The 22,106-nt window shown below is 40.2% G+C and overlaps 1 protein-coding gene and 1 non-coding gene across 2 annotated transcripts; both read left to right on the top strand.

Moving 5' to 3' along the window:
* The first annotated feature begins 1,550 nt into the window (after positions 1-1,550).
* CDC23 (cell division cycle 23) lies at positions 1,551-21,680 on the top strand. Its single transcript, XM_005891706.2, has 16 exons — positions 1,551-1,723; positions 1,809-1,881; positions 3,656-3,793; positions 5,172-5,214; positions 5,735-5,840; positions 5,933-6,065; positions 7,835-8,012; positions 8,096-8,193; positions 8,333-8,414; positions 17,214-17,367; positions 17,622-17,741; positions 18,336-18,411; positions 18,729-18,790; positions 20,191-20,269; positions 20,347-20,466; positions 20,668-21,680. Exons 1-16 carry the CDS (start codon positions 1,563-1,565, stop codon positions 20,836-20,838), a joined length of 1,794 nt encoding a protein of 597 aa, XP_005891768.1. The 5' UTR covers positions 1,551-1,562; the 3' UTR covers positions 20,839-21,680.
* LOC138988711 (small nucleolar RNA ACA64) lies at positions 4,067-4,193 on the top strand. The gene has a single exon (XR_011464975.1). It is a non-coding gene; the product is annotated as a small nucleolar RNA ACA64 (small nucleolar RNA).
* Positions 21,681-22,106: the final 426 nt, after the last annotated feature.

The raw sequence follows: 22,106 nt of genomic DNA, 5'->3' as shown, positions 1-22,106 counted from the left end.
ACACCACCCTTAAGGTAGAAAGCAAAGAGGAACTAAAGACCCTCTTGATGAAAGTGAAAGAGGAGAGGGAAAAAGTTATCTTAAAACTCAACGTTCAAATAAACTAAGAACATGGCATTCGGTCCCATCACTTCATGCAAATAGATGGGGAAACAATGGAAACAGTGAGGCTTTATTTTCTTGGGCTCCAAAATCACTGCAGATGGTGACTGCAGTCATGAAATTCAAAAACGCTTACTTCTTGGAAGAAAAGCTATGATCAACTCAGCTGCTGCTGCTGCTGCTAAGTCGCTTCAGTCGTGTCTTGACTCTGTGCGACCCCACAGACGGCAGCCCACCGGGCTCCTCCATCCCTGGGATTCTCCAGGCAAGAATACTGGAGTGGGTTGCCATTTCCTTCTCCAACGCATGCATGCATGCTAAGTTGCTTCAGTCTTGTCCAACTCTATGCAACCCTATGGACAGCAGCCCACCAGGCTCCTCTGTCCACAGGATTCTCTAGGCAAGAATACTGGAGTGGATTGCCATTTCCTTCTCCATGACTAACCCAGACAGCACATTAAAAAGCAGAGACATTACTTTGCCAACAAAGGTCCATCTAGTCAAAGCTATGGTTTTTCCAGTAGTCATTTATGGATGAGAGAGTTGGACTATAAAGAAAGCTGAGCACTGAAGAATTGATGCTTTTCAACTATGGTGTTGGAGAAGACTCTTGAGAGTCCCTTGGACTGCAAGGAGATCAAACCAGTTCATCCCAAAGGAAATCAGTCCTGAATATTCATTGGAAGGACTGATGCTGAAGCTGAAACTCCAATACTTTGGCCACCTGATGTGGAGAACTGAGTCACTGGAAAAGATCCTGATGCTGGGAAAGATTGAAGGCAGGGGTAGAAGGGGAGGACAGAGGATGAGATGGTTGGATGGCATCACCCACGTGAAGGTCATGAGTTTGAGCAAGCTCCAGGGAGTTGGTGGACAGGGAAATCTGGCATGCTGCAGTCCATGGGGTCGCAAGAGTTGGACACGACTGAGGGACTGAACTGAACTGAAAGAGGAAGAACTCACCTGTGGCCATACATCTTACTTCTTAAAAAAAAAAAATTCTATAGAGTATATCAGACATCCTTGCTAGACACCATACCTCACTGTCATTCAGCGACAGAGAATCTGCCCAAGAAGTACACTCTATCTTTGGTTCAATCACATCATCCTTAAGGTGCAGGGTAGGGCTCTCTCCCTTCTGCAAATTCTTGCCCTCCCATCCCTAGTTTCCAGTCCACCGTCTCTGTCCACCTTTCCATTCACTCATTCCTCTCTGCCCCGCCCAGAAATCGTGGCTTTGCCCACTGTTTCTAGTTCTAACTTTCCCGCCCCAGTAGTTCTTCGCCAATCGGAGATGTAATTGTCTCTTCCCTCCCGACCTCTTAGTGACTTTACGAGAAGGAAGGTTTCTGGTTGGTTTTTCTGTAGCAAGAGCCCGCCAATAACAGACAGACTTTTTTGGTTCAGAGGGTCAGGCAGTATTTTCGCTGATGATTGGTTGGGGTGGCCGAGACAGGAAAATGGCTGCGAGCTCCTCTATAGTGTCGGTGACCCCGACGGCTTCCTCGGTGCCGGTCCTGCCATCCAGCTGCGATTTCTCAAATTTGCGGGAAATTAAAAAGCAGCTGCTACTTATCGCGGGCCTCACCCGGGAGCGAGGCCTACTGCACAGTAGCAAGTGGTATGATGTCGGGGTCCGAGGGGACCAGGGTTGGATCCTCGGCCTTGGGGGGCTTGGGCTGATTCAGTTTGTGTGGCTGTTCCAGGTCTGCGGAGTTGGCCTTCTCCCTCCCGGCATTGCCTCTGTCTGAGCTGCAGCCGCCGCCGCCTATTACAGAGGTAACGACGTGTTCACAGCGAGTGCTCCCCAGCATCAGAGCAGATACTGGGTGCCCTGTCACCAGAGGGGAGCACACTGTTTAGCAGGGATGTTTGTAGAGGGAGTTCAAGCCATTCACAGAGTTGGATATTTTAAGCAATTTTATCTGTATGTGTTTGTTAAGCTTAGAAAGACTTGGTGCTCCAACTTAAGCTTTTGGAGGAATTAGTAAATAATGCTTGCTTAAGATTTCAGCCTTTTAGATTTTTACAGCTCAACCTCGACAGTATTCATAACGTGGAGAAGCATCGAAGGTTTTTACAACAGTGCGAAACCTATTTTGGATCCAGACGGTTCAGGGTTCAAATCTCAGCCATACTAGTGACTTTTGACAGTTTACTAATTAACCTCCTGAGCCACAGTTTCCTCATCAGTAAAATGCATATAATAGTATTTACTTTATGGGGATACTGAGAGAGTTAAATGAGATATGAATACATTTTATGTATGATCTATAGTGCATATGTTTACATAGTCTGTGTAGTCTGAAAGATTTTTGTCATAATCCATTGTTTTCCTGAAGATGCCATTTCTTGATTCCAGTCCTCCTCCAAACACACACACACACACACACACACACACACACCCCCACCCACTTAAAAGCAGTAGATATTCATTAATCCAAAAGGTACAATGCATGACATATATACACTACCATGTGTAAAATATATAGCTAACAGGAAGATGCTGTATAACACAGGGAGCTCCACTCAGTACTCTGTGATAGATAGAGAGATTGTATGGGAGAGTGGGAAGGAGACTCAGAGGGAGGGGATATATGTATACTTATGGCTGATTCACTGATGTTGTACAACAGAAACTAACACAAAATTATAAAGCAATTATATTCCAATAAAAAAAAACAATCACACAAAAAATGTATAATGCAAGTGAGAGAAGTGGAAGAAGAAATAAGCAGATGATGAGTATATGTGAAAAGGGCCACCAGAATCCTAAGCTTTAATGGCCACATTTAGTACATGTTCATCCAATGAAGAAAACATGAATATAATTTTGGTTCCAGTTTTGTGCTGGCAATATTTGGGCAGGAAGGATTAAGAGAATGAAATTATTAAAGTTTTAATCAACTTATCCCTAGAATTTGAGGGAATTGTATGTTTTTACCTCAAGCATGTATCATTTAATTTTTTTACATAAAGAAATATAGCTGTGTTTTTTGCTTTTACAGTACTAATATGTCAAAACTTGAAGACCAAAAAATACAATTAATTCACAATATATTGCATTTATGTGGACATTTAAAAGTCTGGAGAAGGAAAGGAATGTCAGATATTAATACTAAATACTTTTCATGACTTTTTTACTTTTTCCTTATATTGTATGTATATTATTGGCTCCATTTTACAGATGAAGAAGTGAATACTCAGAGAAGCTAAGTAAGTTCCCTACTAACATCTTGAATCCAGGAAGTCAAGGAGTCAGAATTTAAATCTAGCTGCCTAACACTAAAGCATATGCTACTTCCCACTACATTTGTAGAAACAATACAAATTTCTGAGTGCTGGTTTAGTTTTTTAAAGTTCTTTCCCCAACTTTTTATTTTGAAAGAATGTCCTGTTACCTTATTCATAAACTAATAAATAAGTATTGGGTTTTGGGGAGGAGGAAAATAATTATTGTTTCTTACATCTTGAATTTAATAAATATGCTTCTTGGATTTGAACTTTTGTTATCCTGTTCTTAATCATTAACATAAGCTTGTCTCTTTTTTAGGAAGATGCCCAGGATATGGATGCTTATACCCTGGCCAAGGCCTACTTTGATGTTAAAGAGTATGATCGGGCAGCACATTTCCTGCATGGCTGCAATAGCAAGAAAGCCTATTTTCTGTACATGTATTCTAGATATCTGGTGAGGGTTGTTTTAAGATGTCATTCTGTTATCAGTGAAGCATCCATGTTTAGCATCCCAATAGAAAAAATTTAATCTTCAATAATTTAGCAATAGTCTACTTGGTGAATATACTTTATAAATAAATAATAATAATAAAGAAGACATCATAAGAAAAGTAAAAAGAATAATGGTATGAAAGAAAATATAAAAATATTGACAATATTCATTATTGATAAAGGCAGGGTGCAGTAGACCATCTATTTCAGGAGTAAAACTTTATATAGTTTTGGCATTGGTTGAAAATCACCTGTGGCTTTGGTTGTGGCTATGGGTAAAATTTGCTGCCCAGAGCCACTGGGAGCCTCAGCTCACCACCCACTTCTCTGTGTGGTGAGGTGAAACCCAGACCCCGACATGTGTGGACTGCTGCTCTGGGCATGTGTGCATGCTGTGTGCTCAGACGCTGTCGTGTCTGACTCTTTGCGACCCCATGAACTGTAGCCTGCTAGGCCCCTCTGTCCATGGGATTACCCAGGCAAGAATATTGCAGTGGGTTGCCATTTCCTCCTCCAGGGAATCTTCCCAACCCAGGGATTGAACTCATGTCTCCTGCTGCTCTGGGCAGATTATGTCAGTTTGAAATACTATGCCCAAATAATTCTTGAAGAAACTTCACTTGTCCAATAGAGATACTTCAGTATATGTACAGGGATATATGTACAGAACTGTTCATTGAAGTATTTTTTGTAGTAGGCCAAAAAATTAAGAACCTAAATAACCATTAGTCAAGAAATTCATTGTTAATTTTTGCCTGAAGTTTTATTATAATGTTGCGAAATGATCTACTCCAGAACTCTCTTGAGAAGTAAATTCTACTCTAAGCAAGACCCTAGGATTTCCCTGGTGGTCCGTGGCTAAGACTCCCTGTTCCCAATGCAGGGGGCCTGGGTTCGATCCCTGGTCAAGGAACCAGGTCCCTCATGCTACAACTAAGGGTTTGCATGCTGCAGCTAAAAATCCCACATGCCGCAGCTAAAAAAAGATCCTGCATGCTGCAACTAAGACCTGCTGTAGCCAAATAAATACAAAAATACTTATTTTTTTTTAAAGCATATTTTCCCTTCATTTATTTATGTATTTATCTAGTGTCAGTATGGACTCAAGGTTACCTTTTTTTTTTTTTTAATTGTTTATAATTCATTATTGTACTTTATTGTTTTGGTACTCAGATTATTCCAGATTCTCAGTGGGAGCTCCTAAATAGTTGTTTAAAATTAGTGACCAATAGTAGATTTCATTCTGGACTTGGACACTTTAGGTCAATTCAGGCTGCTAGTTTTAGAACAGGTTTCCGAATAAACTGAAAAAAGACCTACTTACTGATTTTCTCTTACAGTCTGGAGAAAAGAAGAAGGATGATGAAACAGTTGATAGCTTAGGTATGAATTTCTTTCTCTTACCTTTTGGACTAAAGCAGAAGTTGCAAATTCTAATTCCTGTAGGAGCCAGGCAGGTAATATAAACATGGGAAGTGGACTGAGGAGAGGTCTGCAAGCTGGAGAGCACAACTGACCGGTGGTCACCCAGCTGCCTCTGAGGGCTCCCTTGTGGGAATGTGGGCTTGATTTTGTCAGGGGCTTTCTTCCCTTGGCCTTACCCTGTTCCCTGCAACCTGAACCTTGGAAATTTAGATTTTTAGTTGAGGCTTCTGATATTTAAATATTGATAATTCAAAATTTTAAAAACCCATGTGGACCTAACAGAATATAACTGCAGACCAATTATCAGTTGCAGTTTCTGTAATAAAGTAAATGGACTGTGTAAGATGTCATCGGCCATTGGTGAATGTTGGCTGGAAGTTCCAGTTGTAACTTTGGTTGACACCAAAGGGAGTATCTGAGTCTATGAAATAAAAAGCAGCAGTCTACCCTTAGATCAGAAACTCTGTTTCTTTCCTAGGCCCTCTGGAGAAAGGTCAAGTGAAAAATGAGGCTCTTAGAGAATTGAGAGTGGAGCTCAGCAAAAAACACCAGGCTCGGGAACTTGATGGCTTTGGCCTTTATCTGTAAGTGTTAAGAGTAATTTGGAACTTCAGAGAGAGATTCTTCTGAGTAGAGGGGAGATGTTATTAACTTCTGTGATCGTTCCCTTTTCTAGGTATGGTGTGGTGCTTCGAAAGCTGGACTTAGTGAAAGAGGCCATCGATGTGTTTGTGGAGGCTACTCATGTTTTGCCTTTGCACTGGGGAGCCTGGCTAGAACTCTGTAACTTGATTACTGACAAAGAGATGGTAAATTTGAGATAAGCTATATGAAAAACCTTTTGCTTCAAGTCTTATGTAATTCTTTAATAAACGGGGAGGGGGAGAAAAATTTTGCTAAACCTTTCATTATAGCTACCTCTTTGCTCCCTCTCCTGTGGTCTCTTTCACTGTTGGGATTTAGGTCTTTATTTGAAAGACTAATGTCTAGGTCTTGTTTGGTAGATGCTATTGGATTTGCATCCAGTTGTGTTAGACTATCTTTTCATATTCATGCTTTCAGATTCAAGTTTTACTGTAACTTGTTTTCTAGACTAAATGCTATTATAGTTTCCTAATTCCAAAGATGCTATAGGAATAATTTCTCTTAAATCAAGAATTGTATTAAAAGCATGTTTAATGTCTCTTCTGAACTGTCATAGGACTGTTAAGATTTAGAAATTTGTTAATTAATGAAATCATGTATATGAAATGGCTTTCTAAACTGCAGTTTTATTAGTCATTGTTAGAGAACAATGTCTACAGAGTTGTCTACAGAGTTTATTTTGCTGTTCTTCAGTAGTTAATAGAAGCAACAACATACTTCCTTTTGTTGACTCTAAGGGACCAAGGGCTGGTTGATTTCCCTTAATAATGATACATGCTACTTAATTTGAGTCTGAAATCTTAATCTTGGTTTACTTCTATTCACTTATCTCTAACTGCCTACCACACTTTCATTAAGCTCTGAACTTAAAATATGTAAAACCACATTTCTCATCTTGCCTCTTCAGTTCTCTTTCTTTCTCTTAACCTGATGGACTCTCAGTTACATCACTCCTTCTCAGAAAGTACTCAGTCTTGATGCCTCAAAGTCATATTTTGTCTCTTCCCTTTTTCTCATCTCCCTTTATCTAGTCAGTCACCAAACATTGCCATGGTTTCCTTCTTGTCTGCATCTCTTTCTCTTGGTTCCCTTTGCCATCTTGGTTATCATCTCAAAACTAGATTACTTAAAAGTAATAAATACTTTCTATCTAGCTTTCCTATTTTTGTACTTCCCATTTCCAAGCTATCTTACATACTGTTTCCAAACTTATTCTTAAGGCACTCATGTCATCATGTCATTCTCTTAACAAAGATTGCAGTGTTTTCACATTGCATCCCATTTCTGGTTGTAGCATAGCACCCACTCTTAGTTCAGTCTTTTTTTTTCCTACAGCTTCCCAACACATAGCCTCCCCTCAAACTGAACTAGTTGTCTCATCCTGTTTACCTACACTCATGACTTTTTCCTCTGTTGTTACCCTTACCTAGAATGTTGTCTTTTTTCTCTTCCTCTCCCCTTTTCTATTCAGTTTTTACCCATCCTCCAAGACTCACCTCAAATCCTATCTTTCTGAAGCTAGACCATTCTTCTCTATTCCCGCTATTATGTTTGTGAGTCCTATTCACTTAATTGAACAGCATCTCAGGTGGTGCTAGTGCTAAGGAACCTGCCTATCAGTGCAGGAGACATAAGAGATGCAGGTTTCATCCCTGGGTTGGGAAGATCCCCTGGAGGAGGAAATGGCAGCCCACTCCAGTTTTCTTGCCTGGAGAATCCCCTGGACAAAGGAGCCTGGTAGGCTGCAAACCATAGGGTTGCAGACTTCAACTTGACTGAAGTGACTGAATACACACACACACCTGTTCATTATTAGGTGCTCTAATAAAATTTAGGTGATAAATTCTTTTAGAAAATAAAGATAGTTCCTTGATGTTCATTTGGGAGAGAGGTCAAAGTATATTAAGTATTTCCCTCTCTCTCCTGCTGCCAGCTGAAGTTCCTGTCTTTGCCAGACACCTGGATGAAAGAGTTTTTTCTGGCCCATATATACACAGAGTTGCAGTTGATAGAGGAGGCCCTGCAAAAATATCAGAATCTCATTGATGTGGGCTTCTCTAAGAGCTCATATATTGTTTCCCAAATTGCAGTTGCCTATCACAATATCAGAGGTGAGTGAATAAGGATAACAAAGTACCATCAAATCCTGAAGGTAGCACTGTATTGTTTTCTGAACTCTGTCTTATTTCTGCAGATATTGACAAAGCCCTCTCTATTTTTAATGAGCTAAGGAAACAAGACCCTTACAGGATTGAAAATATGGATACGTTCTCCAACCTTCTTTATGTCAGGGTGAGCTGCTTCCTTTGCTTGGACTTGATTAAGCTCTTGTGCTTTGAATCTCCTGGGTTGGATTGTCACCTCATAGCATTAGATACAAGAAAAATAAGGGTTTCTTTTTCATGCTTAGATCATCTTTCTTTTCTTTCAGAGCATGAAATCTGAGTTGAGTTATCTGGCTCACAACCTCTGTGAGATTGATAAATATCGTGTAGAAACATGCTGTGTAATTGGTAAGAGTCATTTTTTTCTTTCAAGATTTATCTTTATTGTAAGTAATCCAAATAACAACAATATAAAGTGTCAAAAAAAAGGAGGGGGGGCAGTTCTCTGGCAGTCCAATGATTAAGACTCTGAGATTCCACTGCAGGGGGCATGGATTCAACCTCTGGTCAAAGAACTGGGATCCTGCCAAAAATAAAAGTGTTAAAGGTAATAAAATTATATACAGTAGGATGTCAAGGATCACTGTAATCCCACTCCCAAGACTGTTTGGTGGATACAACTCCAGAATGTTTTTCTGTGTAAATAGTAAAAATGGTATATATGCAGGTATGGTTATTTACAAAAATTGTGTCATTATATACACTGCTTTGTAATGTCCTTTTTTTTTTTAACCTAAAATATATCTTTTTCCATCTTTTCATGGTATTACATCTAGAGTTGTATTATTTATGATGGCTATGTAGTATTTTATTATATAGATGTGCCTTTTTAAAATTTAATTGATTTTCTATTGTATAAGTTGTGGCTAGTGTTTCTCTTCAAGAAAGTTAGAGATACCAAGGGAGCATTTTATGCAAAGATGGGCACAATAAAAGACAGAAGCGGTATGGACCTAACAGAAGCAGAAGCTATTAAGAAGAGGAAGCAAGAATACACAGAAGAACTATACAAAAGAGATCTTCACAACCCAGTAATCACGATGGTGTGATCACTCACCTAGAGCCATACATCCTGGAATGTGAGATCAAGTGGGCCTTACTTGAAGCATCACTATGAATAAAGCTAGTGGAGGTGATGGAATTCCAGTTGAGCTATTTCAAATCCTAAAAGATGATGCTGTGAAAGTACTGTACTCAATAGGCCAGCAAATTTGGAAAAGTCAGCAGTGGCCACAGGACTTTAAAAGGTCAGTTTTCATTCCAGTCCCAAAGAAATGCAGTGCCATAATATGTTCAAACTACCACACAGTTGCACTCATCTCACATGCTAGCAAAGTAATGCTGAAAATTCTCCAAGTGAGGTGTCAACAGTATGTGAACCAGGAACTTCCAGATGTTCAAGCTGGATTTAAAAAAGGCAGAGGAACCAGAGATCAAATGTCCAACATCTGTTGGATCATAGAAAAAACAAGGGAATTCCAGAAAAGCATCTACTTCTGCTTTATTGACTATGCCAAAGCCTTTGACTGTGTGGATCACAACAAACTGGAAAATTCTTCAAGAGATGGGAATACCAGACCACTTTAACTGCCTCCAGAGAAATCTGTACGGAGGTCAAGAAGCAACAGTTAGAACCAGACGTGGAATGACAGACTGGTTCCAAATTGGGAAAGGGGTATGTCAAAGCTGTATATTGTCACCCTGCTTATTCAGCTTTTATGGAGGGTACATCATGTGAAATGCCGGGCTGGATGAAGCACAAGCTGGAGTCAAGATTGCTGGGGAAAATATCAATAACCTCAGATATGCAGATGACACCACCCTTATGGCAGAAAGCAAAGAGGAACTAAAGAGCCTTTTGATGAAAGTGAAAGAGGAGAGTGAAACAGCTGGCTTAAAACTCAACATTCCAAAAACTAAGATCATGGCATCCGGTCCCATCACTTGTGGCAAATAGATGGGGAAACAGTGGAAACAGTGGCTGACTTTATTTTTCTGGGCTCCAGAATCACTGCAGATGGTGATTGCAGCCGTGAAATTAAAAGACACTTTCTCCTTGGAAGGAAAATTATGAGCAACCTAGACAGCATATTAAAAAGCAGAGACATTACTTTGCCAACAAAGGTCCGTCTAGTCAAGGCTATGGTTTTTCCAGTGGCCATGTATGGATGTGAGAGTTGGACTATAAAGAAAACTGAGTGCAGAAGAATTGATGCTTTTGAACTGTGGTGTTGGAGAAGACTCTTGAGAGTCCCTTGGACTGCAAGGAGATCCAACCATACCATCCTAAAGGAGATCAGTCCTGGGTGTTCATTGGAAGGACTGATGTTGAAGCTGAAACTCCAATACTTTGGCCACCCGATGCAAAGATCTGACTCATTTGAAAAGACCCTGATGCTGGGAAAGATTGAGGGCAGGAGGAGAAGGGGACGACAAAGGATGAGATGGTTGGATGGCATCACTGACTCAGTGGACATGGGTTTGGGTGCACCCTGGGAGTTGGTGATGGACAGGGAGGCCTGGCGTGCTGCAGTTCATGGGGTTGCAAAGAGTCGGACATGACTGAGCAACTAAACTGGACTGAACTGGACTACAAGCAGATCAAACCAGTCAAGGAAATCAGTCCTGAATATTTATTGGAAGGACTGATGCTGAAGCCGAAGCTCCAATACCTTGGCCACCTGATGTGAAGAACTGACTCACTGAAAAATACCCTGATGCTGGCAAAGATTGAAGGCAGGAGAAGGGGATGACAGAGGATGAGATGGTTGGATGACATTACCAACTAGATGGACATGAGTTTGAGCGAGCTCTGGGAGTTGGTGATGGACAGGGAAGTCTGGCACCCTACAGTCCATGGGGTCGCAAAGATTCAGACACAACTGAGCGACTGAACTGACTGTTTGTTAATATACAAAAATTACTTTAGGAAACATCTTTGTATGTACGCATTTATTTTTGTTTGTTTATGCAACTATTTCTTTTTCAATTTTAATTTTTACTTACTTACTTTTGTTACACTGGGTCTTTGTTGCTCTTCATGGACTTTGTCTAGTTGTGGCGAGCAGCGGCTACTCTTTGTGGTGCACAGGCTTCTCATTGCGGTGGCTTCTCTTGTGAAACACAGGCTCTAGGTGCACGGGCTTTAGTGGTTGTAGCACATGAGTTCAGCGCTTATGGCTCACTGGCTTTAGAGCACAGGCTCAATAGTTGTGGCACATGGGCTTAGTTGCTCCTCGGCATGTGGGATCTTCCTAGATCAGGGTTTGAACCCGTTTCCCCTCCACTGGTAGGCAGATTCTTATCCATCGTAGTACCACGGAAGTCTTTTATGCAACTCTTTCTGTGTAATAAGTTCCTTGCAGCGAAATGCTGGATCAAAAGGGTGTGCATTTTAAACTTACTAATATTACTAAAATGTTTGTAAGAATTTCCAATTCTATGAAAAAAAAATAAGATTACCTCTTTTTTCTATACAAGGGTGTCTCAAGCTTGGCTCTGTTGACAGTTTTGGTTTTAATTTCTTTTTCGGGAGGCTGTCTTGTACACTGAGGCTTCCCCAGTGGCTCAGTGGTAAAGAATCCACCTGCCAATGCAAGAGCCTTGGGAGATACAGGTTCATTTCCTGGGTTGGGAACGTCCCTTGGGGAAAGAAATGGCAACCCATTCCAGTATTCTTGCCAGGATAGTTCCATGGACAGAGGAGCCTGGCAGGTTACAGTCCATGGGGTCGCAAAGAGTCGAACACGACTGAACGACTGAGCACACATGCATGTCCTGTACACTGCAGGATGTTAGCAGTATACCCAGCTTCTAACCACTCAATGTCAGTAACCTCCTTCTGCCAGGTGGGACAACCAAAAATGTTCGCAGGTGAAGCCAAATAACGTTTTGGGGTCAGAATCATCCTCCATTGAGAAGTGTGGTCCCATGTATTTGGTCACCCTAGGGTAGCGTGATAATCAGTTGACACAAATAGATGAATGGCCCCTCTTGGATAAAAGTAACTTTGGTTGTTTGTGATTGAAAGCCTAAGTTTCCTGGAGATGAAAGACCTTGTTCCTGGATCTTTGGTGACATTGTTGTTAATAAAGTGATAGAATTTCAGGTCAGTCATTCAGTAAATATTTCCAGACCTTGAAGAAGTTGTAGTCCAGTATGGGAAAGAAACATTAAAAAAAAAAAATCCTAGACCTGGGTTTGATCCATAGGTTGGGAAGTTCCTCTGGAGAAGGGAATGGCAACCCACTCCAGTATTCTTGCCTGGAATCCCATGGATAGTGGAGCCTGGTAGGCTACAGTCTGTGGGGTCGCAGAGTTGCACACAACTGAGCAACTAATAATAAAACGACAATGGAAACATAGGTAAGAGGAACAGATGATCTTTTCAATGTCAGAGCATTATGAGTGAAGCATAAAGTCCATTAAAGTGAGGATGGAATTCCAGTTTATTCAGAAAACATTCTTTCAACATATTCTGAATACCAGGTACTGTAAAATGTGTTGCAGTACATACCCCATTACCTACTAAGGAAGACCAGTAAGAAACAATGATGTAGTGGGTTGAGTGTTATGATTGAAGTAAGCATAGGATACAAAGAGAGTACATAGGACAGAGAGCTAGCTAATCCAGTCTAATCTTAAGGAAGGCATCTTGAGAAGGTGAGATCTGAAGGAGAGTTGACTAAGGGAGAAGATGGATTGACTTGGGAGGGGTATTGCAGTGCAGAGAAGTGTGAAACAGGCAGTGATCCTGAAGCACTGTGTGGGAGGAGGGGATGTACAAAAGGGGCCGGATCTTGAAGAGCCTTTTATGCTTTGCCAAAAGTTTGGATTTTATTCTTAAGGCAGGAGAAGTCTTCTGATGGATTTTAGACCAGACAGTGATAAACTTTTTCAGATTTTCATTTTCAAATGATAACTGGAGACTGGGCTGGGAAGATTAGCAAAAGGGCAAGACTAGATGCAGGAAGACCAACAAGGAGGCTTTTGCAATAAACCAGTCTAGAGATGAGCCCAAGCTGAGGTATTGGCAGGAGGAATGAAGAGAGGTGATTAGACTTAGAAGATGTTTAGGAAGTAGAACAAATAGAAATTGATGAATGGGTAACTAGATTTACAACAGTGTCCTTTACCTGAAGAAAGGAAATATAAGTAGGGGAGATACTGTTCTTTTTTAGCCTACTAACTTAAAACCAGTTAAAATCAAAGGAGACATACATACAAAGAGTAATGCTTTAGGAGTTTCTGGGGTTTTATTTATTTATTGTTTGGCCGTGCCACACAGTTTATGGGATCTTAGTCCCCCTAGTAGAGAAGGCATTGGTGACCCACTCCAGTGCTCTTGCCTGGAAAATCCCATGGATGGAGGAGCCTGGTAGGCTGCAGTCCATGGGGTCGCTAAGAGTCGGACATGACTGAGCAAGTTCACTTTCACTTTTCACTTTCATGCATTGGAGAAGGAAATGGTAGCCCACTCCAGTGTTCTTGCCTGGAGAATCCCGGGGATGGAGGAGCCTGAAGGGCTGCCATCTCTGGGGTCGCACAGAGTTGGACACGACTGAAGCAACTTAGCAGCAGCAGCAGCAGCAGCAGCAGCAGTTCCCCTAGCAGGGTTTAAAGCCAGGCCTTTGGCAGTGAGAGCAAGGAGTCCTAACCACTGGACTACCAGCGAATTCCCATCTGTTTTTGAAAATAATTGATTAGTAAACTTTTAAAATTTATTTTTATTTTTGGTAAACTTCTTAATGAACTGTTTTTGTTTTCTCTTCAGTATGTTTATGCATGCGTATACACTCAGTTGTGTCTGACTCTTCGCAAACCCTTGAACTGTGGCCCACCAGGCCCCTTCGTCCATTGCATTCTCTCAGCAAGAATACTGGAGTGGGTTGCCATTTCCTCCTCCAGGGAATCTTCCTGACCCAGGGATCAAACTGGCATCTCCAGCATTGCAGATAGATGCTTTACTGCTGAGCCATCCTGTCCTTTGCCCCCAGTATATCTGTAATGCCTAACAAAGTTCCTAACATATGGTCAATAAATGTTTGTTGAATTCAGCTCACCTATTTTAAGAATAAGGAACGTTAGATAAGATAAAAAGTATATTTCAGCTTCCATATTATAGCCAATTCAGAGGAATTGAAAGGAGTAAAAAGGGTGGAGAGAGAAGAAACTTGAGGACCTGAAAGAGAATGAAACAGTAGAGTGATGAATAGAGTGATGGCAAGAAACCCCCACTTATTTCTTGCTTCTGATTTTATGTCTTGATGTGAGTGGAATGCTTCCTTTTGCATCTTTTCTGGAGTTCTAGTCTCTGAAGGCAGCTTTACACACACAAATATATATATATAATGAGTGTATATATATATATATCTATTACTGTGTAGCATGGTGAAGATTTGGACTCTGGAACCAAACTGCCCAAGTTTAACTCTTGGTTTTGCTATTCACTAGCTGTATGACAGTGGATTTAAATTCTCCTCATCCATAAAGGGATTTATCAATAGAACTTTTTCTTATGTGTTTGTTTTAAGGATTAAGTAAATTAATACATACAAAGCACTTATAACAATGTTAGGTTGCCCAGCACATTGTAATTATACAATACATTGTAGCTGTTGCAACTGGTCAGAAAAGCTCATCTGCTTAATCTTTGCACAGAACTTGCCTATTCTGACTTACTTAGCATCTCTTTTGTCATCCTGACTCCTTTAGTAGCTAAAGCTGATACTCCTGCTACCACTGCTTCACTTCTGTTCTATTACAGAAGTTAACCCTTGGACAGTCTGCTTAAAGTTTGGTTATTTTTCTGTATCTGGTTCTGAGTCAGTGACAGAAGCAAAGCTATCTTTATGTACATAAAGACCTCCCATCTTTTTTCCCAGATGAATATCAACTTATGTTGATATTCATATCATATCAATATATGATCTTATGTAATACAGACAGTTGTTATAAATGATTTCTCCTGAATCAAACTGACAGCTGTATCTAGACAAATTTTTTAAAAAAAGACAAACACATATATAGAAATAGTATTACTTGTTTTTTTACCAGAGTGGAATCATAAAGTTTCTCGCAATTTGTTTTTTCCATTTGACAGTTTATCATGATCTCTGTAAGTTAGTATATGTATATATCTAAATCCACCCTTTTATTTAGTTTATGCACATACAGTTTTTACATAAAGGAGGTGTTTTTTTTTCCCCCTCACTGCACCCTTCATCCTTTAAAATACTTGTGTTAGCATGTTCCGGTACCACATAAAAAATATACATACACATATGCGGGGTTTGGGCTTCCCTGGTGGCTCAGTGGTAAAGAATCCTCCCGCCAGTGCTGGAGAGGCAGGTTCAATCCCTGTGTGAGGAAGATCCCCTGGAAAAGGAAACGACAATCCACTCCAGTATTCTTGCCTGGGAAATCCCATGGATAGGGGAGCCTGGTGGGCTACAGTCCCTGGGGTCATAAAAGAGTCGAACATGACTTGTTGACTAAACAACAACGATGCAGGGTTTAATGGGCTGTTTGCTTACAAAAATAGGATCATACTGTACCCATTTCTCTGCATTTTACTTTTCTCATTCAACAATATCTCCTGAGAAATCATTCAGAAGTCTTGGTATGTCTCTAATTTTTTTCTTCTTTTTAAAATAATTGAGGTATAGTTGATTTACAATATTATATTGGTTTCAGATATACAACATAGCGATTCTGTACAGATGATCATATAATTTTTATTTTTCATTTTTTTTAATGAAAATTGATATCACATTGATTAATTTGCAGGTATTGAACCATCCATGTATCCCTGGGATGAATCCCACTTGATCATGATGTATGATCCTTTTAATGTATTATTGAATTCAGTTTGCAAATACTTTGAGGACTTTTTCGTCTATGATCATTAGTGATATTGGCTTGTAATTTTCTTGTTTTTGAGATATCTTTGGTTTTGGTATCAAGGTGATGCTGGCTTTGTGAATGAGTTTGGAAATATTCCTTCCTCTAATTTTTGGGAATAATATGAAGAAAAATAATTGTTAGCTCTTTTCTAAATATTTGATAAAATTCATCTGTGAAGCCATCTGGTCCCAGACTTTTGTATGTTGGGAGTTTTTTTATTACTGATTCAGTTTTATTACTGGTAATTGGTCTGTTTATATTTTCTATTCCTGTTTTAATTTTTGGAGATTATATATTTCTAGGAATGTGTCCATTTCTTCTAGGCTGTCCATTTTATTGGTATATATTAAAGATAGCTTTATTAAGGGATAATTTGTATACCATAAAATTTACCCATTTTAAGTTTACAGTTCATTGAGTTTTTTGCTAACTTATTAAGTTGTGTAACCATAATCATAATCCAGTTTAGAAAATTCTATCATAACCCAAAATTCTCTTGAGTCTATTTTAAGTCAGTCCTACTCCCATCCCCAGGAGATCTGCCTTTTGAGTGTGCAGTTTTGCCCTTTCTAGAAATTTTAAATGGAATCTTGGAATATTTAGTCTTATTATGTGGCTTTTTTCACAGAGCTGTTTTTTGAGGTTTGTCCATGTTGCAGCATATGTCAGTAGTTCTTTTCTTTTTACTGCCGAGAAGTATTTCATTGTCTGGATATATACCACATTTCATTTTTGCATTTACTAGTTGAGACAAGTCAGATAATCTTTATTCCCTTTCTTCAAATACATTTTTTAACAGAATCCTAAAATCTTTCATATACTCTTTTTAAGACCAGTGATAATAGAACTTCCTTGATTCTTGTGGAAGAGAGGAGTTCAGAGTTCTACATTTTTAACCTTTCAGGTACTTCCTTAGGGACCTTGGAAGATAGTTGGAAAACTACCAATCTGAAGCATACTCTAGGAATATCTTACCCTTTATTAAGAAAATATATGTATAATGCTAATATCCAGAGGAAATACAATGAAGAAAACTTTTGTGGTGTTAGGAAACACTTTTTTTTAAAAAAAAAAACAGAATGTGTGATATTTTCCAAGGAAATGATGATATTGCCTATACAATTTGGCTTTTCTGCAAGGACTTTGGGGGAATGAGTTCTTGCCTACCCTGTAAAATGCTGCCTATTTTAGTGACTTATTTTAATCTTTCTAGTTGTTCACATATTTTTTTTTTCCAATCAGGCAATTATTATAGTTTGCGTTCTCAACATGAGAAAGCAGCCTTGTATTTCCAGAGAGCCTTGAAATTGAATCCTCGGTATCTTGGGGCCTGGACGCTAATGGGACATGAGTACATGGAAATGAAGAATACGTCTGCTGCTATTCAGGCTTATAGGTGAGGTTTTAGTTGGAGGGTGAGGTGGAGCAGATTGTTGTGATTTTAGGAACCTCTGGGAAGATCACCTGGAGAAAGAAATGGCTTCCCACTCTAGTTTTCTTGCCCATGGATAGAGGAGCCTGACAGGCTACAGTCCGTGGGGTCCAAAGAGAGTCGGACACAACTGAGCAACTGACACTTTGACTTTATTGAGTCTGCAAGTCACTAACTTTGATTCTGCCTCCTTACCAGTTTTCTCTTCCATTTCTTAGGCATGCTATTGAGGTCAATAAGCGGGACTACAGAGCCTGGTATGGCCTTGGGCAGACCTATGAAATCCTTAAGATGCCGTTTTATTGCCTTTATTATTATAGACGGGCCCACCAGCTTCGGTAAGTCTGACCGCCGCCTGATGATATGTTTGTTGTGGGGAGGGCTGACACTTTTCTTTCTCTTTGATAGCTACTAAAGAATCACAGTGAATGGTTTTGACTTTTGGAGACCTAAGTTTAAACATGCCATATGTTGTTTGGTCATTTTTATGTAGTGTATTCTACTAATATGTTAATAGCATAACTGTGGGGACTTCCCTGGTGGTCTGGTAGTCAAGAATCCGCCTTGTAATGCAGGGGATGTGGGTTTGATCTGTGGTTGGAGAACTAAGATCCCACATGCTGTGGAGCAACTAAGCCCAAGCGCCACAACCACTGAGCCTGTGCATCACAACTTGAGTCCCTGCACTGCCACGAGAGATCCTGCATGATGTAACAAAGACCCCCCATGCCGCAACTAAGACCCAAGGCAGCCAAATTAATTAATTAATTTAAAAAGTAGTATAATTGTGCACATAAAATAATATACGAAGTATTGGATTAAAGCCCATTCCTTTCATGGGTTTGAAACAGTTGTGGTGGTGGTTCCTCAAGGGAGGACTTCAGTTATCTTTAAAGTCTTTGCTCAGGTTTCGTATTTTTCGTTCCTCACAGGCCCAATGATTCTCGGATGCTGGTTGCTTTAGGAGAATGTTATGAGAAACTTAATCAACTAGTGGAAGCCAAAAAGGTACCTGAAATTGGGTTCTGGAGAATCTATGTGGAAACCTAATGTTTGGATGAGGGGTTGAGCTATTGGTGCTTAATTTTCCTTCATTTGTATCTGTCTACATAGGGAAGTCTGAATATTTATAGGCTCATAGTGTGTATAAAGCAAAGCAGGGCTGACATAGTGGGAATGTTAATATGTAGCCTGGGCCTCAGATCTAGTAAAAATGCTTTGTATTCTCTAAATCTGAACTTCTGGGAGGATTGCAGGACCTGCGTGAATCATGGCACATGGGGCAATGGTTGAAGTGACTAGTTTATTTCTTTCTTTATTGACAGTGCTATTGGAGAGCTTATGCCGTGGGAGATGTGGAAAAGATGGCTCTGGTAAAACTGGCAAAGTGAGTGAAAGAGTGAAATGTTAGTTATATTTCTGTTGGCTTCTCTGGTAGGTGGATCCTGCATGTTCTAGAGCCTCTTATCCATCATCTACATGAATGAGGGGATGTTCAGTTCAGTTGCTCAGTCGTGTCCAAATCTTTGTGACCCCATGGACTGCAGCACGCTGGGCCTCCCTGTCCATCACCAACTCCCAGAGTTTCCTCAAACTCATGTCCATCGAGTCAGTGATGCCATCCAACCATCTCATCCTCTGTCGTCCCCTTCTCCTCCCACCTTTAATCTTTCCAGCATGAGGGTCTTTTCAAATGTGTCAGTTCTTCGCATCAGGTGGCCAAAGTGTTGGAGTTTCAGCTTCAGCATCAGTTCTTCCAATAAAAATTCAGGACTGATTTCCTTTAGGATTGACTGACTGGTTGGATCTCCTTGCTGTCCAAGGGACTCTCTCAAGAGTCTTCTCCAACACCACAGTTCAAAAGCATTAATTCTTTGGCACTCAGCTTTCTTTATGGTCCAACTCTCACATCCATACATGACTGCTGGGAAAACCGTAGCTCTGACTAGACTTTGTTGGCAAAGTAATGTCTCTGCTTTTTAATATGCTGTCTAGGTTGGTCATAACTTTTCTTCCAAGGAGCAAGTGTCTTTTAATTTCATGGCTGCAGTCACCATCTGCAGTGATTTTTGAGCCCCCCAAAATAAAATCTGTCACTGTTTCCACTGTTTCCCCATCTATTTGCCATGAAGTGATGGGACCAGATGCCATGATCTTAGTTTTCTGAATGTTGAGTTTTAAGCCAAACTCAGGGATGTAGTACAGTGTATGAATACTGATCTGGAAACTTAGTCATCTTGACTCAAGAGAATGCTAGTACTTTTTGAAGGGGAATTGTTTTCCCATTTGGAAAATTCAAGAACTAATTGAAAGAAATGGAATTTTATGTGAGAGCAGTCTAGAGAAACTCATTTAGGTATCAGTCTCCTCTTCAGCCCCAGAAAAATACAGAATAACTCAGAAATGATAGGGCAAGAGGTTCTTAAATGCAGTTTCATTCCTACCAGTTACTTTCTGGATTCTTACAAAAAATCTGAATTGCTTGGTATCTTTTTGACCTTACTCAGGGTATTACCAGGCAATTTTTGCAATGGTTTGTTATCCAGCTTAAGTATTTACTAACTTTCCCTCCATCACCAGAAGCAGAATGATTTGGAGCTTTGATGAAGTAACCATCACTTCTGGGCACTAATATTATTCTGGGTCCCACTGTGTCATTTATGTCAAAATTTGTACTTGTCTATATATTGTCATTTTTTGATGTTACTTGTGTGCTTTTACTTTTTTTTTTTATCTCTAGCTTGCTTTGCAATATGATTTGTACCTAAAGACTGATTTCTTTTGTAGGCTTCATGAACAGTTGACTGAGTCAGAACAGGCAGCCCAGTGTTACATCAAGTATATCCAAGATATCTATTCATGTGGGGTATGTGTCATTAGCATGAGAATTGGGTTTCTGATCTTATTCTTATCACCTCAGTCATTCCTGCTTTCCTTATCTAGGAAATAGTGGAACACTTGGAGGAGAGCACTGCTTTCCGCTATCTGGCCCAGTACTATTTTAAGTGCAAGCTGTGGGATGAAGCTTCAGCTTGTGCTCAGAAGTGTTGTGCATTCAATGATGTAAGTATCAGTACTTTAGTGAAAGACTTGGATTTTAAGTTTGAGGACATGACTTTACTGTGATCTGGGGGTAGAAGGTGGTTAAAAGGGTGAGTGGAGAGGTTACCTTGTTCTGAGGAACTTTATAAGTCAGTATTTTAGAACCTGGTTTTGAGAATAACTTTGGATATATTTTGATACATTTGCTTGACCTTGTTTCAGACCCGGGAAGAAGGTAAGGCCTTGCTCAGGCAAATCCTACAGCTTCGGAACCAAGGCGAGACTCCCTCCACTGAGATACCTGCTCCCTTTTTCCTCCCTGCCTCACTGTCTGCTAACAACACTCCCACACGCAGAGTTTCTCCACTCAACCTGTCTTCAGTCACGCCATAGTTGGCTGCTTTCAAACCAGAACATTGCCAGACCCATATTAAGCCTTATCTCCATGTAAAGAACAGCCACGTCTATTTTTCCAAGGACCTTATTTCTTTTTGTTTTACAACTCCTTGGGGACAGCTTATAGAATCACCTTCAGAGTAGACTGACAGAAGGAACAGTAGACTGGCAGGAACAGATACTGTCTTTTGCCAGTTTGAAGCACTTCTATCTCCCTTCTGTTTAGAGTGGCTACAGATCTTGGCCTTTTTCCCAGGTCTTTTGGCACCCCCACAAAACATCCCTTTAACAGCACTTTAGCACAGGCAAGTCTACAGAAACAAAATTTAAATGCTGCTGGGAGTGGGAGATTTCTTTAGAAAGGCAAGGAAGAAAGCCTGCCACTTTACCCTCTGCTGACAATAGGGCACTGGATACCCTAGGAAGGTCAGGGCATTGGATAGATAGACATGACTCATCATTCTTTGATGTGCTGAGCATGACTACTTTGATATCAGAGATTAGTTTTAAATGGATTCTAGCTGTACTTTTGTTCTCACTAGGAAGACATTCTTCCAAAACATGATTTTGGGGTGTCTCCTAGAAACTTTCAAATTGGAAGTAACAAGTAGAGTTGAACAAAGGGGCAAAAGGACTCACTGAGTGTGGAACTGATGGCCCCTACTAAGGGGAAACATGTCTAGAGTTAGTTAGCTATACCCCTACTAAAGCAGAGCAAGGAGACAGGATTACAGAGTTTCACAGATATTTGGGTGTGTAACTTTTGTGACTATACAGATAAGAATAAACTCTTTGAGTCGGTCTGTTTTAATAAATATTTTTGACGTAATTGTTTGTGTCTCTCCCCCCCCCGCCCCATCTCTAGCAGAATGATTTTTTCTAACCTTCACCTGTTAGACAAGGTAAAAGTAATCATTTTTGCTGTATTCTTGGAGAGTTTCTGGCCTGTGCATGTGTGTCCGTAGGAGGTAATATGCTGTGATTATGTCTGCTGTGATTGGTTTGTACAGTGGATACTATGGGTTATTCTGAGCTCAGGGCCCAGCCTTCCTTGATTCTTTTTCCAGAACAAGTCTGTTACCCATTCATCTCCTAACATATGACACTTCACTTTTTATTAAGGAAGGTTTAGAATATCTAGTATCTCTTGAATTCATTTCTTACTAAGATTTCTTGGGTTAGCTGTACACCAGTTGCTGGTCTCTACTGCCATTCCTGTGCAAAGTTCCCAGGGGCCTGGATGATATTTGATTTTCAGTTTTTCT

This window comes from Bos mutus, chromosome 7 (genome assembly GCF_027580195.1).
Source record: "Bos mutus isolate GX-2022 chromosome 7, NWIPB_WYAK_1.1, whole genome shotgun sequence".
NCBI lineage: Eukaryota > Metazoa > Chordata > Mammalia > Artiodactyla > Bovidae > Bos > Bos mutus.
The sequence above is the reverse complement of the archived record's forward strand: the minus strand, read 5'-3'. Positions and strand labels throughout refer to the sequence as shown.